This window comes from Gopherus flavomarginatus, chromosome 22 (assembly GCF_025201925.1).
Source record: "Gopherus flavomarginatus isolate rGopFla2 chromosome 22, rGopFla2.mat.asm, whole genome shotgun sequence".
NCBI lineage: Eukaryota > Metazoa > Chordata > Testudines > Testudinidae > Gopherus > Gopherus flavomarginatus.
The window spans coordinates 7,814,616-7,831,183 of NC_066638.1; the positions used below are offsets into that span (position 1 = coordinate 7,814,616).

The 16,568-nt window shown below is 48.4% G+C and overlaps 2 protein-coding genes across 2 annotated transcripts in view; both read right to left on the bottom strand.

The window, feature by feature from the left end:
• Nucleotides 1–1,987: 1,987 nt before the first annotated feature.
• On the bottom strand, nt 1,988–11,983 carry PPIE (peptidylprolyl isomerase E). The gene is made up of 10 exons (XM_050932206.1): nt 11,934–11,983; nt 9,458–9,556; nt 8,244–8,287; nt 7,505–7,531; nt 6,730–6,811; nt 6,179–6,279; nt 5,443–5,566; nt 4,685–4,870; nt 2,542–2,684; nt 1,988–2,444 (listed from the first exon to the last, which is right to left on the bottom strand). The coding sequence occupies exons 1-10, from the start codon at nt 11,962–11,964 to the stop codon at nt 2,376–2,378; spliced, it is 906 nt and encodes a 301-aa protein (XP_050788163.1). The 5' UTR covers nt 11,965–11,983; the 3' UTR covers nt 1,988–2,375.
• A 2,466-nt stretch (nt 11,984–14,449) lies between these two features.
• Nucleotides 14,450–16,568, bottom strand: part of PABPC4 (poly(A) binding protein cytoplasmic 4) — a 17,929-nt gene continuing 15,810 nt past the window's right edge. The window contains exons 10-12 of the mRNA XM_050932192.1: nt 16,318–16,552; nt 16,141–16,240; nt 14,450–14,812 (exon numbers count right to left, since the gene is read on the bottom strand). Coding sequence (XP_050788149.1) covers nt 16,154–16,240; nt 16,318–16,552 — 322 coding nt within the window. The 3' untranslated portion in view covers nt 14,450–14,812; nt 16,141–16,153. The remainder of the gene's footprint in view (nt 14,813–16,140; nt 16,241–16,317; nt 16,553–16,568) is intronic.

Consider the following 16,568-nt stretch of genomic DNA (forward strand, 5'->3'; position numbering starts at 1 on the left):
TGGATCAGGAGACCTGGTTCTATTTCCAGTTCTGCCACGGGCCAGCTGGGTGACCTTAGGCAAGTCACTTCCCGTATCTGTGCCTCAGTTTCCCCATCTGTAAAACAGAAATGATGATACTAACCCTGTCTTTGTAAAATGCTTTGACATCTACTAATTAAAAGTGCCATATAAGAGCTATGTATTATTGGTTTTAGCTTAACCTACCAGCCACTCAGTACTAGACACACCCTGCCTTTTAGAATGGATTCTTTTGCCTTACAGCTACATTTTGTCCGAAGGATCACAGCAAACGAAGAATGGAGGGAGAAGGTCTACCTGTAGATTTCTAAAACCCCACACCATGTGTAGTGTCGAATATCAACATTTCTGTACATTTTAAAATATGTAAATCAAGAAATTAATGAAATGCACGCATAACAGGTACAATAGAAGATTCTAGCAGACCCGCCTTGTCTCTATAAAAAATATGTGGTCAGTGAAGAAATATGTTTTATTGGTCCACCTTCTGTTGACGGAAGGTGCAAACTTCTGAGCTACACAGAATCCAGTGCTGGGACCTGCACAGCTACAACCACACTGCAAACAAATATAAAAACACATTTTGAGAAGCTCTCGCAGAGCAGTCTCCTTAAGGATAGCTTTGTAAATGACACCGCCCCATGTATTCAGTAGTACCAAAGCAACTATCTAAAGGCAAAACAAGCTAGGCCATAATTGGAGACAAAGCCAGAGTCACTACTCTGCCCATATTCATGCCAGTGTGAACGGGAGTTTCTTTTTCAGACACAGAGACTGTCTCATACAATATCGTTGCCATATTTAACTCAGCTCTCCTGCGAGAGTCCAAGTGACCTCTGACCCACACAAACCTGACAGGCTCTTTTTCATTTCACTTTTAAAAAATGAAGAATTACAAAGTGGTGGTTACAGAAAATGTTATTCCTGCTAAGGAAATGAGCTCGCTTTGTGCACTCAGACTTCTTGTGTCTATTATTTCAGCACCGACCCAACAGGTGAGACTAACCTTTCTTTCCTCTGTCGTGCAAATGGTAGCCACTGATAACGACCTGTGACATAAATCAACAGCTAAATGCTATTTGAGCAAACGCTAGGACATTGCCTGGAGCAGGATCCGCCACATTCAGGATGTTTGGGCTTAGACAGACACCTTGTTGCAGGAATTAGAGAGATGCGTCCCTTTCTGGGTGCAATCTTTCCTATGGTACCTACACCTCAGTTCCGTTCCCTCGCTTAGCACAACCAGGGGTTCAGTTTCTTGGAGGACAAAAACAGAGCCCAGGGCCATTTGCGAGCGAGCCTTTCCCAAGAGCTGCCCTGGTGGGAACGAACACACACAGACGCAAAGCGTAAACACGAACATCAGTGTCAGGGAAAGCTTTTCAAAGGGCCTTTCACTGCCTAAAACTCATTCACAGTCACTGCAAATGCCAACTGTCGCGCTGTTTGTAGCTGCCATCCGCCTGCACCACATCAGCACTAAAGGGGTGCGTGAGCATAACGCTAGACAAAATGCCGGTAGGGATTTTAGTGCAGAGGACAGTCCTTCGCTAGGGCTGTGCACTAGACGAACTAACTGATGGCACTGCCTAGCTCTTTTCATCCAGCGAGCTCAAAGCATTTTACGATGTGGCTCAGTATCAGTATCCCCATTTCACAGAAGGGAAAACCAAGGCATAGGGAGGTGATGTCGGAGGTCGGCTAGAAAGGCTGTTAAACACACACACCCACTGGCTGCTAAACACACAAACCCAAAGCAGCTGGCTGAACAGCAGAGGGTCCGCAAGTAACTCCACACAACACAAGGCAGACTTCTGCTTCTTCAAACCTTTCCCGTGATAGCAACTTTCTTAGATTGTAAGAAACAGGTGGGGACTGTTGTTCGTACTTTGCTGACCTCTAGACGTTACCACGATCTGTGTGCTAAACAACACAACAGTGTGAGAATTCCAAGATAAGGGGCACCTTTTAGGTATTTTATAAAAGCTCTGCTTTATTTTAAACAAGTAAAAATTCTCTGCAGAAGACACCGGCAGGACTGGAGATGTTCGCAGAGGAGGGACACAGGATCCACTCCGGATTGGACAAACTATTTGCATGTTTTTTTAAAGTTTGCTGTGGCCCCCCCGGGTGGAAACGCACCCACTCATGAGCCTATGCTGTCTACTGACCGGACTGTCCAGCCCAAGCCAGTATGGTAGTTTCTAAAGAAACTATATAGCAGGTGGGACTTGTGGAGTAAGAAGGTGACTTTTCTTCTTGGCAGTCTCCAGTTCTTTTTTCCCCATCCAGAACAACTTCCAGCCTTCACCGCTCACCTGGTCACCCCATCCAGACTCCTGACAGACAGGGACTCACACATACTCCCCACAGTCTGAAATGATCACTTTCTCCTTGGGTTTCCCATCTTTGCTGCCTTGAGCCTTAAGACAAATGAAACAAGAAGTAAAGACAAATCTCCAAGTCAGACCAAAGAAACAACTGGGGAAACGTCCCGTTGTCTGCTCCCTGGACTCCTACCTCGATCTGCCGCACCACCTCCATCCCTTCTGTCACCTCTCCAAAGACCACATGCTTGCCGTCCAGCCAGTCTGTTTTATCACAAGTGATGAAGAACTGGGAGCCGTTGGTATTTGGGCCAGAGTTCGCCATTGATAACAACCCTGGGGACAAAATGTTGTTATTGTATTGAGGTCCAGTCATGGAGCAGGACCCGACCATGCTGGGGGCTGGACAGGATGGTCCCTGCCCCAAACAGCTGACAAATACACCATTTATCATAGATCTGCTCTACGCTCACTGTTAAGATCACCACCACATCTGGACACTGACTGCCTAATACAAACACTCCTTCAGCAGCCCCCTCATCACAGGACAGCCACAAGGATCAAGAGAGAGACCGTTTGCTAGTATGTTTTCAGGTTCATAATACAGTGCTGCCCGCTGCTTCCTTTCTTCTCCTGTCTCAGGCTTCATCAGTCCCATTTATGATAAAGCCATTACACATTGCTCCCCACAGTGTTTGTTACTACCATGTACCCTCCCACCGTGCGTACAGCACAGTACGTATTACAAGGAGCGTGGCCAGGCCAAATGAGGTTGCAAGTTTAGATTTTTATAAAATATAAGATCCATCGAAACTGTCCCATGGAATATTACTGCCTCCTGCCCCCGTCCCTCCGAATGGAAATAAAAAATCCAAATCAACATTCCCTACAGTGTTTACAACCCAGCCTGCAGCACCATATTAATGCATCAGACACTGAGCACAACAAGTGTGAAATTGGCTAAGCTAAGGGACAGTGGGAGAGCTGAATGGCTAATATTGAGCCTCTTAGAGACACAGGACTGGAAATGACCTCTTGGGTCATCAGCTCCAGTCCCCCGCTATCCTAAGCAACCCCGTTGTACATCCTGCTCATAAACTCTTACTTCGGGGTCCCTAGTGCAAATCCAGCCTAGGGCAGCTGGGACCAACTGTTGCTATCATCTGATGGCTACTGGGCAGCTGCTTGGTGGCCTGCGTAAAATACGTTGGTGGCCTCATGACGTATGTGGGTGACATAGGTCACTTCCTAGGGGACAGGTGTCCGTATCACAAACCTCACCCACGGGGTTAGCATGGTCTCCCTTTGCCGACAAGCTAAGAAGCAAGGGGCTGAATTGGCCACAGACAATGAAATCCTCTCCCACTCCTAGAGATGCTCTTTCCAAGTCAAGTTCGCAGCACATCAGTGGTGCAACGCGTCTATGTGGTGGGGGGAAGAGGGGTGTATGGAAGAGAAGGGCTGTCCCCAATCTGTAGCTGATGCAAGAGCTTCGCTCTCTGGCTACATCTATACCGTAGGTACCGCTGTCCCCTGGGTGCTCGACCCCCACCCCCACTCTACCCCATGCCCCTGCCCCACTACCCCGATTCCAACCCCTTCCCCAAAGTCTCCATCCCAAGTCTGCCCTCTCCCTGCCAATATTCCAACTCCTTTCCCAAATCCCAGCCCCAGCCCCGCCTCTTCCCCGAGCATGCCACATTCCTGCTCCACCCCCTCCCTTCCTGGAGTGTGCCAACACTGCCCAAACAGCTGTTTGGCGGCGGCCGGGCGGGAAACACTGGGAGGTAGGCAGAGGAGCAGGGACATGGCACACTCAGGGGAGGTGGTGGTGGTGGGGCTGGGGGTGAGGGGAGCTTGGCTGCCAGTGGCTGCAAAGCACCCGCTAATTTTTCCCTGAAGCACCCACGGAGTCGGTGCCTACAGTCTATACGGCAAACCACTGGCAGTGGCACATAGGGTACGTGTAGCCGACTGCATAGCTACATGCGGCTGCGTAAGATTCTGGCAGAGGACAGTCAGTGGGACACGACTCTGCTAAATACCATCCATGCAGCTGTGGGAGGCACGTCTTGGGCATGTAGAGAGCCGTGTAGGGTACATACCAGAAGGTTCTGGCGTGTGTCTATTCTACTATGCCAGGCCTCACCCCCTATGCTGCTATTTACGCCCGTGGGAAGGGAGCGAGTAGCGTACTGTGTAGACAGAGGGTCAGAATCCAGCCCTGTTTACCAACAACAAACTCAGTCGCCCCCCAAAAGTTCCAGCAATCTGCCCCAGGCAGTCGCAGCCCCACTAAGCCAGCCTGCTCCCGCGCCCACAGGATCTGGCCTTACCTGGTCCCGTGTGCTTCAGAATAAAGTTTTCATCGTCAAACTTCTTCCCGTAGATGGATTTGCCTCCGGTGCCATTGTGGTTGGTGAAATCTCCAGCCTGACACATGAACTGGGGGATGATGCGGTGGAAACTGCTCCCCTTGAAGCCAAAGTTCTTTTCGTGGGTGCATAAGCAGCGGAAATTCTCTGGGAGGGGGGGAGAGGGGCCCCGCAGGACAGGGGAGGAAAGAACGCAAAATCCAAGTTCAAAATGCCAGCAATGGGACTATATGCAAAAGCTCATCTTAGACCAGAGGTGGCCAACTGTGGCTCCGGACCCACATGCGGCTCTTCAGAAGTTAATGAGACTCCTGGTATAGGCACCGACTCCGGGGCTGGAGCTAAAGGCGCCAACTTTCCAATGTGCTGGGGGATGCTCACTGCTCACCCCCCGGCTCCGCCACAGGCCCTGCCCCTACTCCACCCCTTCCTGCCCCCTCTCCTGAGCCTGCCATGCCCTTGCTCCTCCCCCCACCCCCTTCCCCAGAGCCTCCTGCATGCCGTAAAACAGCTGATCGGGAGGGATGGGGAGGCACTGATCAGCTGGACTGCTGGTGGGTTGGAGGCACTGGGAGCGGGGTGGGGGAGCTGGTGGGGGGCTGCAGACGTATTACTGTGGCTCTTTGGCAATGTACACTGGTAAATTCTGGCTCCTTCTCAGGCTCAGGTTGGCCACTCCCTCTTAGAAAGTGCCTTAGAGATGTGGCACACTCTCTCACCCGCTGTCATGGGCACAATGTCCGAACGCAGAAGAATCTGGATTCGGCCAGCGGGCTTGTTTCCAATCTTGATGTCCATGTACACCTGAGGATTGGCCCTGGACTTCTTAGCAGGAGGCTCACCCTAGGGAAGAGAAACAAAGTTATGTTCCCATAGGTTCTTCTTACATGTCTCCAGCCCTGAGCTCTCAGCCTTCAGTGGCTCATCGCTTAAGACACCCAGCACCGATGGGACAGCAGGCTGTGACGTTCCACCTGCTGGGCGTGGCTGCTCCCCCTCCTGCAAGGAATATCAACCCTGCAATCAGGAGTGTGACAGCAGCCCGTGTAGACATACCTGAGCTAGCTTTACTCCAGCTCAAGTAACAAGAGCAGCGAAGCTGCAGCAGCATACGCGGCCCGAGTTAGCTGCTTCAGAACGTACCCAGGGTCCCGGGCTGGGCTGGACTCGAGTCTGGCCCATGCCCATGGACGTTGTTCTTGTGACTTGAGCTAGCTTTGAACTAGCCATCTTCAGTTTCTGTGGCATCGGAAAGGAATTTCTGAAGTTGCAAGGCCTGCGGCGCTACTGCCACGTGTCTGACACACTGCAACTCAGAGAGACGTTTAAACCCACGACCCACCCAAACCCAGACCGTTTTCAACACATCCTTTTGAACGATGCAAAAGGAACAAGTCAAATCCACCACTTGATCCCTTCCTTCTCCACACAGAAGGCCACAGTCCTGTTGTTTACCTCCTGCGTCTCTGATTTGGAAGGCTCTGCTCCCTCTTCCTCTGCATTTTCCTCAAGCGTCTTCCCCGAAAACTTCTTCAACCAGTCATCATCCGACCAGACTGGGACAGAGAGAAGAAGGGATCAGAACAGGGTCTAAACCAAACCATGAGTTCTTCTCTAACCACAGTGTGTTCTAGACAGCTTTGAAGGAGCAGGAGGACTCAGTCCCTGGAGGGGAACCCTAAGGACATGGAGCCCGTGGCATAGAGAATTACAGACCCATTACACAGGTGAATGAGAAAATGATATTCACTGCGTCAGTAGCCGCAGCCTAGCAAAACCTCCCGTTAGTCACCTCTCTAAAATTACCAGCAGGATCAGCCCACCCGGTCTTGCCTAATGGCTACTCTACACAGGTAACGTTTACCAAGGGGCCCAAGTGACACAGGCCCAAGCAAAGCGATGGAGAAGGCAGACACACAGCAAGCAAACAGAACCTCTACACTGCCAGGCACTACTGACAGACAGCAAGACATGAAGGTACTCCCCCCTCTCATTCACCAGCTCACCGGGCCTGGAAGAGCCTTCCTTAATCCGCATCGGCTTGGCCAAGTTGACACGAATCGTCCTGCCAAAAAGCTCCGATTCGTTCTAAGGAGAACGGAAGAGAAAAAGGCGAGAAATTCCTGTGTTCTCCAAAGCCCTGCCAGGCTCCGAGGGAGTCAAGAGAAACCCAGAATCTCCTTCCTCCCTCTCCCCTGTCAGAGTGTTGATTATCTGAATGGACCAGGAGCACCTTGGGCTAGGTGATGGACAAACACAGAACAAAGACAGCCCCGCCCCAAAGAACTTACGAAGCAGGAGACAAGAGAAAAAGAGGGAGGCAGGGAGGAGATAATATCCGCAAGCATGAGAGGCAGTGGCCTTGGCACACCGGCGGCCTAACGGTTGTCTGTGGTATGCAAAGCAGGCATATGCCACAGCAGCCACTGCCCCTATTTTAGCCAGCAAGTCACTTTACACTTGAAGAACGTGCAGCCAGTACTACAAACTGCTGAGATTCTTTTCTGACTTGTGTCCCTTCCCGACAGCTGTTACATGGGGAGAGTTCAGAAACGAGTTACCAAAAAAACCCACCCACTCCAGAGGGTATCAGATCCATGTTTCCCTTCCTCAGCCTAAGAGCTATGATCAGCTGTGAAGGGGATGAGGGTCATTAGATACAAGAGATTAACAGAAATCTCCAGATGACACTGAGACATCCTGTCATGGCCCATCGTACTGGGAGCGGAGTAAGCTACACTTCCACCACGAACGTTCAGTAAAGAGGAATGTGATCCATACCATGTTGTCAATAGCTGCTGCAGCGTCCTGAGGGAAGAGCAAAAGAAAATACGTTATTGCTAATTCCGCCTTGACTCCTGTAAAAAAGCCACACTAGGTGCATAGACGGCTGCTAGGATTTCATATCAATGCATATCCTGGACTGGGAGCAATTGTCTAACCTCGCTCCTCAATACAAAGCCTGTAGCTTCTTGCCACACCTCACGTGGACCTTCACAAGCATTTTCAGACATAGGGGCAGATGCATTCATGGTTTTCTCCCCATTGATCCAATCAGCTAATGCCTCCAAACTGCACACCATCTGGGTCCCTTGTTGTGCTGATTTTTATTATCTGAAGCCTGCGATAGGGTCATCGGGCCACAAACAGGTGACAGCACGTGGTATCTACTGAGCTAAAACCACCACTGGCATCACGGACTGAGTTAGCCCTGGTCAAGATTTTGGACCACGAAAAGTTTCCAAGATGGAGGTGTTTCTGCAGGGTCATCCAAAGAAAGCAGAAGAAACAGAGATGGAAAAACTGGACCCAGAAGTGGGACAGTGATTCCAGCAGAGGGAGAACCATATGTAGCCATGACTGTTAACCTTGAAGGAGTCAGGAACAAAGGGCGCAATCCTATTCCCACTTAAGTCAACTGCAAAACTACCAGTGACTTCGGTGGGAGCAGGACTGGGTGATAAAATGGTGGTGGAAGAAGAGATTTCAAACTCAGAATTAAAATTTGCTCCTTTCTCACCTCTGCCAACTCAAATTCAATGAAAGCAAATCCCCGGTGCTTTTCTGTGGAGAGATAAGGAACAGTTACAGCTGCTGAGAAAGCCAAAGAACAAGAGATTTGACAAAGTCACTCGCGCTGCTAAGGGAAATTAATATGTCTGCTACTGCCTCTCCATTTGAGAATTCAGACTTTGTTTCAAACACACTTGTGTTTTTAGCGGCTGGTGCAAAGAACTGGCAACATCAGGGGTAACAAAATGGCCCATTTTTTAATTACTTCAAGTTGTACAGAAACATTAAAATGTTCTTTGTTGCCCTGACGTTCACGAAGCTAAATCTCCATCAAGGTCATTCTCAAGTACTGCATTTAAACAATTTGTTGTACAAAAAGATGAGCTAACTTTACACCTTCATCCCGAAATAAGCTCCATGCAGAGACTCACTGAAGTGAAGTCTGTGCACGTGGAAATCACTGCAGGACTGGAGTTTTAATTCACAACCAGGATAGAGAAAAGGCACACTGTAGCATGTAATGAAAGAAAAAATCTCTTTGCTAAGTATTGAAAGTTATTTACGAAATAAATGAACAAACATGATTTAAAGAAAAGACATTGCAAAATACAGTGTTAATCTATTTTGAAAACTGTAATTTAGTTTTAATTGTTCATGCAAATGTGTCAGGGAGTCCTAGCACATGTCCTGGAGACTATGTTGTCAGATAATGGACTTTTAGTAATAACAGATCTAACTGCAACTGCTATTAAATCGTTGCTAAGAAGCAGGGAGAGGACACTGGTTTGTAGGTGATTACTGAGGGCCGGGATTTTAAATTGTACTGGTGTGATTCAGAAGACGCAAAGAAACTTCTGAAACTGGTCAAGTTAATGGGAAAACTCAAGCCTCTAAAGTTTTGCACATTCCAAAGACAGCATGTTACCCAACACATCCAGCAAATTCAGAGCACTATGAACGCCAATGGTCCTGATGCACTGGGAAAATGCTGCCCCTAGATTTTGATGTTACAGAAGCACAAACCTCTACAGTTACCATTATGTAGGGTTCTCTCTTTAAGGGAGCCTCGCAAGCCATGGTTTCTTGGGAAGCAGCAAACCTCAAGGACAGAGCAGCTAAAGAAAGCAACTGGACACTCTCTTGAATTCTTGGACATGATTCCTGACACAGAGATCCACACAGAGCAAGAAACAAGACAGACCAAAGCAGGAACCGACTCACCAGTTTCATAGTCCAGAGGTATCTGAATATCAGTGATATCTCCAAAGGGAATAAAGGCAGCATGGAGAACTTTCTCATCCACCTCTTCTGCAAGTCCACCTGCAAGTCACACAGAGTGTTCTCTACCTGCGCAGCCTGTTTGCCCACGAAGGCTTTCCAGTGCAGAAACAGATGCCAAGTGGCATCAGTGTAGAGGAAAGGATGGCCTGCTGATTACAGACAGCTTGTAAACTACAGCTAGCGCAGAATGTGGCTATGTCGATGCAGGATTGGGGCCAACAGCTTGGGGAAAGATCTGAAGTTTCGCCAGTGGCTTCTACACTGTTTTCAAAACCCTCCAGTAGCCTCAGAGAAAGAAAATCCCTTCTGTATAAGAGACACCACCCTCCCCATCAGCAAATAAGGACTCTAAAACAAGGCCGGCTCGACCATTTTTGCCCACCCCGCTCCCAGCGCGCGCACACACAAAAAAAAGCCACCTGGACTGTGCCGCCCCAAGAATGGATGGAATGCCGCCCCTTAGCATGTGCTTCCTTCGCTGGTGCCTGGAGCCGGCCCTGCCCTAAAAGGAGGAGCGGGGAACCCATTCCAACCTCCTAACTTTTTAAAAACCCTTTTGAAGAAATGAACAATGCAAGCACCACTTGAATTCACAACCAATTCCTGCTCCTTTTCTGCTTGCTAATCTACATCTGGCTTGGACCAAATACTCACACAACCCTCCCACCCGCAAAAAAAACCCCAAATCTGTTAATCCTATCCCAGAACCAGATTCTTCAGCTCTCCCAATGGCAACAGATAGGCACATGAGCAAGGACAGGCATTCTCAGACCTGCCAGACGTACTGAGCCAAAGCCAGTGAGCAAAGGGAAGATTTTGTGCACCACATGGTGCAGTCTGATCAGCCAAACTTTAATCAGCCATGCTGCATCACGGACCTGACCTTACCCACACCAGCACCATCTTGGTGCGAAGTTGTACAGAACTGCAACCTCTGCACAACCCACCTGCTAGCTCAGGAATAGATCCAAATAGAGTAACATGGAGACTTGGCTGGAAACTGAAGTGCAGGCAGATTTCCAGGGTAAAAGGGGGGAACCTTGGCATAAGGGGACAGGTCACATACAAGGAAGTGGAACAGAACCATCAGATTGCCTGCACATGCTGGCACGTCAGACGTACTTGCCCTGCCCTAGCTAACAGCTACACAAATACACATTGCCCAGCACAAACTAGCAGATCAGACACAAGGAAGTGGAGTAGAACCCCCAAGTCTCAATCTTCCATCCCTGCTGCAGACAGGTTCCATGGATCAGCTAAGCACAGGGGACAACGTTAATTTAGCAAGTCATTTGGAGGTCAGGGGAGGGCAAGAACACACAAGCCCTGCAGCTTGGTTGAGGGGGGAGAGCAAGCAGCTATTAAAAAGTTGGGAAGGGGGTTGAGTAACATCTGTGCTGCCAAGTTGCCTGGATATGCAGCCCAACCTGTGAACAGAACCTACTTGGGCAGGAAACACACATGGCATACAGCCAGCACACAGGCCAGAGTGTTTGAACTCAGGTGCCTGGCTAAAAGAGGCCCGGTTTTCATAAAGAGCAGCTGCTCTCACAAACAGGGCTGGCTCCAGGCACCAGCCCAGCAAGCAGGTGCTTGGGGTGGCCAACGGAGAGGGGCAGCACATCCGGCTCTTCGGCGGGAATTCGGCGGCGGGGCCCTCACTCCCTCTTGGAGCGAAGGACCAGCCGCCAAATTCGGAAGTGGTGGCAGAGGTGATCACAATCACTTTTTCTTTTCCTGCTGGAGCCGGCCCTGCTCACAAACCCCCCTGAAGACCAGGCCACAGGGGGTTAGGCATCCGAGTTTAAACATTATGGGCATTCAGCCATTCATCCCAATCCGTTCATGCATGACAGCAGTACGCATCCCACTAGTTTAAGTCAACGTTGAGAGGTGCAGGGAAAGGAAGGTGACTATTTGAAAGTGCCATTTAGTTTTCATTTAAGCTTAGTCTGACCCACTCTCGCCATTTTTGTGAGGCTCCTGCTCTTCTGTGTTACCCCTAAAGCCCCAGCTCTCGGATTCCTGGGAGTCTGAGAACAGGAGCGCTTTAAAAAGACCGATGAACAGTATGTTCCCAGCCCTGCAGTGACAAGCAGGAAAATGTAAAGATCATCAAAGGCTCAGCGCTAGTTTATCCCCCCACCCCCGACGTTTAACCCAATCCCATGACTTCGGACGGGGTTTATCGTTCTCCCCAGCCTCTGACAATCCGCTCCCTGCACCGGCTGGGACAAGGCAACAGGAGCGAGACCCCGGGGAATCCGGCAGTGGCCAGAGGCGGTGGGGGAGAAGCGGGCAAGGCAGGGGACGGGGGGGTTCTTCGGAGGCCTCCCCGGGGGATCAGCTGATTGCAAGGGGCCCACGTGGGGCGCTTCACCCCCAGCCCCGCTCCGGCTGCACCGCCGCTACTCACCCACATACAGCACGCGCTTGGTGGAGGCCATCTTCCCGCCCCAAGCCCTCCCCTTGCCCCGGAACCTCACCCCGCGCCCCGCCTGCAGCCCGGCCCGGCCCGCCCCTGGCGAGACACGCGGCTCCGAGGCGCGGGTGGGGCCCTTTGCCCCGCTCCGGGTGCAGGATTTTGCCCGTGCGAGTCCCTGGAAATGTCTCCCGGCCTGTAACAGCGAGCGCCCCGGTGCGCTCGGCTCACAAGCCTGCCCGGGCTGGCTCTTGCTCGGCCGGCTGGTGGGGGTTAAAAGCCGACCCTAGACCCGGCATTCTGCATTTAGGGTACGGGGCACGAGGCTCCAGTAACAGTAGCGCCAGCGGCAAGGAGCCCCAGCTGTGACTAGCGCACAGGCTGTAGGACCTTCGGGGGGGGGGCAGACATGGGATACTCGGCTTATTCTAGCGAGGAAGGTACAAGACCCAGTAGCTGGAAGTTGTAGCTAAACAAAGTCAGAGTGGAAATAAGGCATCCGTTATTAACGGAGGAATTAACCCTTGGGATGACAAACCAAGGCTGATGGTAGATTCTCCACCACTGCCCATTTTCAAATCAAGATGAGAGGTTTTTCTGTAAGATCCACTCTAGGAATTATTTGGGGGGAGGGCTCAGGCCCACGCTGTGCAGTGGAACAGATGATCCCAGCAGTCCCTTTGGGCCTTAGACTCTGTGAATTAGTAACCCCAGGTAGAACGGCGTTTTTCCTAGGGAAGAAGGGAAATTACACCAACCTAGTGATTCAGGATGATCAACTGCCTCCATAGAACAAATATCTTAACCCTTATCCACTACAGTGCGATTAGGTGGTCAAGATTATTGAAGCAACCTCTGAGTTATAGGGTTTTTTTCCCCCTAACCATAGTATCCACTAGTTGCTATTGCTTCTGAGGAGTTTCTGTGGCTCCAGCTAGCATTACAGCCAGTAGGTGCAGCAATTTGTGTGTGTGTGGTTTAGAAGTAGGAGTTAATGCAAACTGACTGAGGATAGATTGTAAATGGGGCTACAAGACTTACCCCACGGGATACCTGATCCTGAATGGCAGGGTGTCCAGTGATCATAGAACTTAAAGGTGCTTGCAAGAGCTGTGTTTGCATCGGAGTCCAATGCCAACTGCCTGTGCCTAACACGTTTCACAGGTCCTACCCTGACTCTCTGGGATGCTCAGTGAGGTACAGCTGCATTTTCAAACAATAAGTTAATGCCGTAAGTGTCATGCCACCAGACTGCAAAGTAACCATTTTCCTGCTTTAAATTTATGAACTGTGGTACTGCGTCTCTGAAGCAGAAACGGAATTATTAGAGTGGTCAGCTAAGATAACAGGTCCAACGTATAACCGACCATTAGGAGCTACCAGCCTTTTCAGGATCTTGTTACAATATATTGTTCAATTGCCCATACAAAGGAGTCCGTATCATTAGAATCAACATTCTCTGCTTTGTGACTTGCCCTCAGGAGATGCAGGGCACTGCACTGTTGCACTTTTGCTGTCCTAGCTTCTCTCTTGGGTTTAGGCAGAGTTATAGACCAGAATCCAGAGGGAGATTCTTGTATATTTCAATACCTTGGCCTGCTCTCAAAAACACCACAAATTGGCAAAGTGGAATATCAAGGTGGCATTTAAATCTAGAAACCAAAAGAGCACTTTATACTTTTCTAGCACCGTTCTTCCAAGGATCTAAAAATGCTTTGCAACTCGGTATTAAGCCATAGCTCCCCTGTGAAGCAGACATCATCCTCCTTTTGCAGAGAAACTGAAGTGTGCTTTCCAGCTCAGCAGTTTTCCTTTAGTGGAGATTCTCTTAAATCCTTTGATAATTCTAAACCTACCTTGTTGGGCTGTACCTCTGAGTCATTTATAGAATACCCTCCATGCCAAAGAACGTCCCCAAACCACTTTACATAGCACATATCAAAACTCCGCCACTGAAATGCAGGGACCTCGAAGGCGCAGAATAGTTTTACTAGCACAGTACGACACTATACAACTCTTAAAAGGAAGTGAAATAAAATATCCAATTGATTATGCAGGAGGAACGGAGGTACACAGTATGTACTCATCCAGCGTGAAGAATGGCTGGGTGTTTTCCACTCTTGCAGTGCCCTGGGATTTTTTAATGGAATGTAATCAGAACCCCTTCTCTATCTTTCATCTGAAAAATGTCTCCCAATACCATTTCAGAGGGCTGTGTCCCACCTATGAAATCAACACCATTTCCAATACAATGGGCTTTCTTTAAGGGTTTACTTTTCAAATTCCAACCAGACCCAAACGCTACAGTTTGAAGTCAAAATGTCAAGCGGTATTTTAGCATGGCTGCTTGATAGCAGGGACTGTCATGTTGAGACACAGAGAAGGAGAAAATAGTGCCATTAAATCACAACTTTAAGTTTTTAAATCATGTGACAATTGCTTAACAGTTTATTTCTGACAAGTAAAAGAAATGCATGTGGTTTGGCATAACAGATAGGAGAAAAGACCCATTTAATGAAAGGTTTTCTTCCTTTATTGATAAAGGCTTTCCAGACTTCGCAAACTGGATTGTTCAGTTAAAAACCAAACCCACAAAAAACTTCCAGTCAGAAATCCTCAACGTCCTGCTTACAAAAGACAAAGATTAGCTCTGTCCTGGCCACAAAGGAAAAGCTTGCAAACTTAATCCTGGTCTTGGAAACCTAAAGTGTCATGGAATTGACTTTTTAAACAAGATTTTTAAAGATTAATTTACAAAATACAGTATAGCTATGTGATATGTTGCATGGTGTTGAGATCTGCAGGACAGCGAAGGGTATCTCCAAACATCTTGAACTGATGTCCGTGAAGGGGCTATTTGGCTTCTTTGCATCCTATGAGGGGGGGGAAAAAATGGTTAAGAAAATACTAAATTCTCTACAGGCAACAAAGCTCAATCCAGCCCAGTGTGCCAATACTCAAAATTACCAACCTATTAAAAAACCCAAGGGGCAAATTTACTATCTAATTTGCATACTACATTTGTCCTTTATAATGACTTGCCAGATTGGCTGTTGTCATTTTAAACCGACAGTGCCTCCTGAAAGGGAAGATTTCCTATAAATCTTTAGCGCCAGAAGTGGTGATACCCTGTCATAACCGCCTCATATAAAGTGCCTTAATGGTCAGTGTTGTAGCCAAGTTGGTCCCAGGACATGACACACACAAGGCAGGTGAGGTAATATCTTTTATTGGACCACAATAATTCCAGACTAATCTACGTTAGGGAATTTATGAGGGGAAGCTGCTATGGAAAGGCATGTGAAAATCTAGATCGGGGTTGGCAACCTTTCAGAAGTGCTGGGCCGAGTCTTCATTTATTCATTCTAATTTAAGGTTTCGCGTGCCAGTAATACATTTTAACATTTTTAGAAGGTCTCTTTCTATAAGTCTATAATATATAACTAAACTATTGTGGTATGTAAAGTAAATAAGGTTTTTAAAATGTTTAAGAAGATTCATTTAAAATTAAATTAAAATGCAGAGCCCCCTGGTACTGGTGGTCAGGACCAGGCAGTGTGAGTGCCACTGAAAATCAGTTCACGTGCCATCTTTGGCACATGTGCCATAGGTTACCTACCCCTGATCTAGATGTAGTTTAAGCCATTCATCCACAGGGGCATTCAGAGAAACTGAAAGCATTACTTAGCAGATAATTGACAAGAATCACTGGTAACAGTAAGAATTAAAAACACAGTAGGTAATTTTAATTAAAAGGTACTTGTCAACTTGGATAAACCTGGACATTTAGGTGTGCTGTGTCTCCATTTTGCCCTGCCCAAAAATGACTGATGTCTTGTGGCTTTGCTCTTATTTTGATGGATTCTATTCTTTGACATGGATTAATAATTGAATGGTCTTCACAAATCTCATTTCAGTATATTTTTATCCTTCCCTGACACGCTAGCAGCTGGAGATACTTCAGGAACTCAAGAAACCTGTCTGAAGATGAAATGTGAATGGATCTCTAAAAGAAAAGTTCTGAAGCTTCTATCCTCAAGAATTTCTGTATGCAAAACTGCACTGATCTGCAAGGAATGGACTGAAATTCTGCTGGAGCCCTGACCCCATTTCTAGGCAGGCTGCACTCCCTACAAACAGTATTCGAGTTACTCTGAGACTGAAAGCTTCAGATTGAAGAGGAGGGCAGGAATGCACTCACCAGTCTTCCTGGTTTAAGAGGTAGCAGCAACCACGCCCACCTTCTGGGCAGCTTCCTTCTTGGCTTGGTGAGCCTGCAACACTGCAACAGCCTCCTCCACCTGGGGTAGACAAATGAAAAAATAAGATCCATGATCACTCTCCAGCCAAGCCTGCCATGAAGGGCATGGGAATTTACCTTTGACCGGAGGGATTCTGGAGACTCCAGCATGTGCAGTAGTTCGGAATTGTCAATCTCTAGTAGCATTCCTGTGATCTTCCCCGCAAGGCTGGGGTGCATAGCTTGGATCAGGGGGAACAAACGTTCTCCTAGGAAAGCAAAGGTCAAACAGATGGTCTTTGTAGCGTGCTCTGAGGTGCTTTGCAGCATTAATGACAAAGAGGGAAGGTAAATCACCAGCTTTGAGCCAGGGCATTAACTTTCCATTT

What these genes read in the sequence shown, in the direction of transcription:
- PPIE (XM_050932206.1), bottom strand. Translation starts at nt 11,964, where the DNA reads ATGGCCTCCACCAAGCGCGTGCTGTATGTGG. An exon ending in CAGCAGCTATTGACAACATG is followed by an intron (nt 6,812 to 7,504) that starts GTATGGATCACA and finishes CGTTCTCCTTAG; the next exon opens with AACGAATCGGAGCTTTTTGG. An exon ending in TCTGAAGCACACGGGACCAG is followed by an intron (nt 2,685 to 4,684) that starts GTAAGGCCAGAT and finishes TTTTGTCCCCAG; the next exon opens with GGTTGTTATCAATGGCGAAC.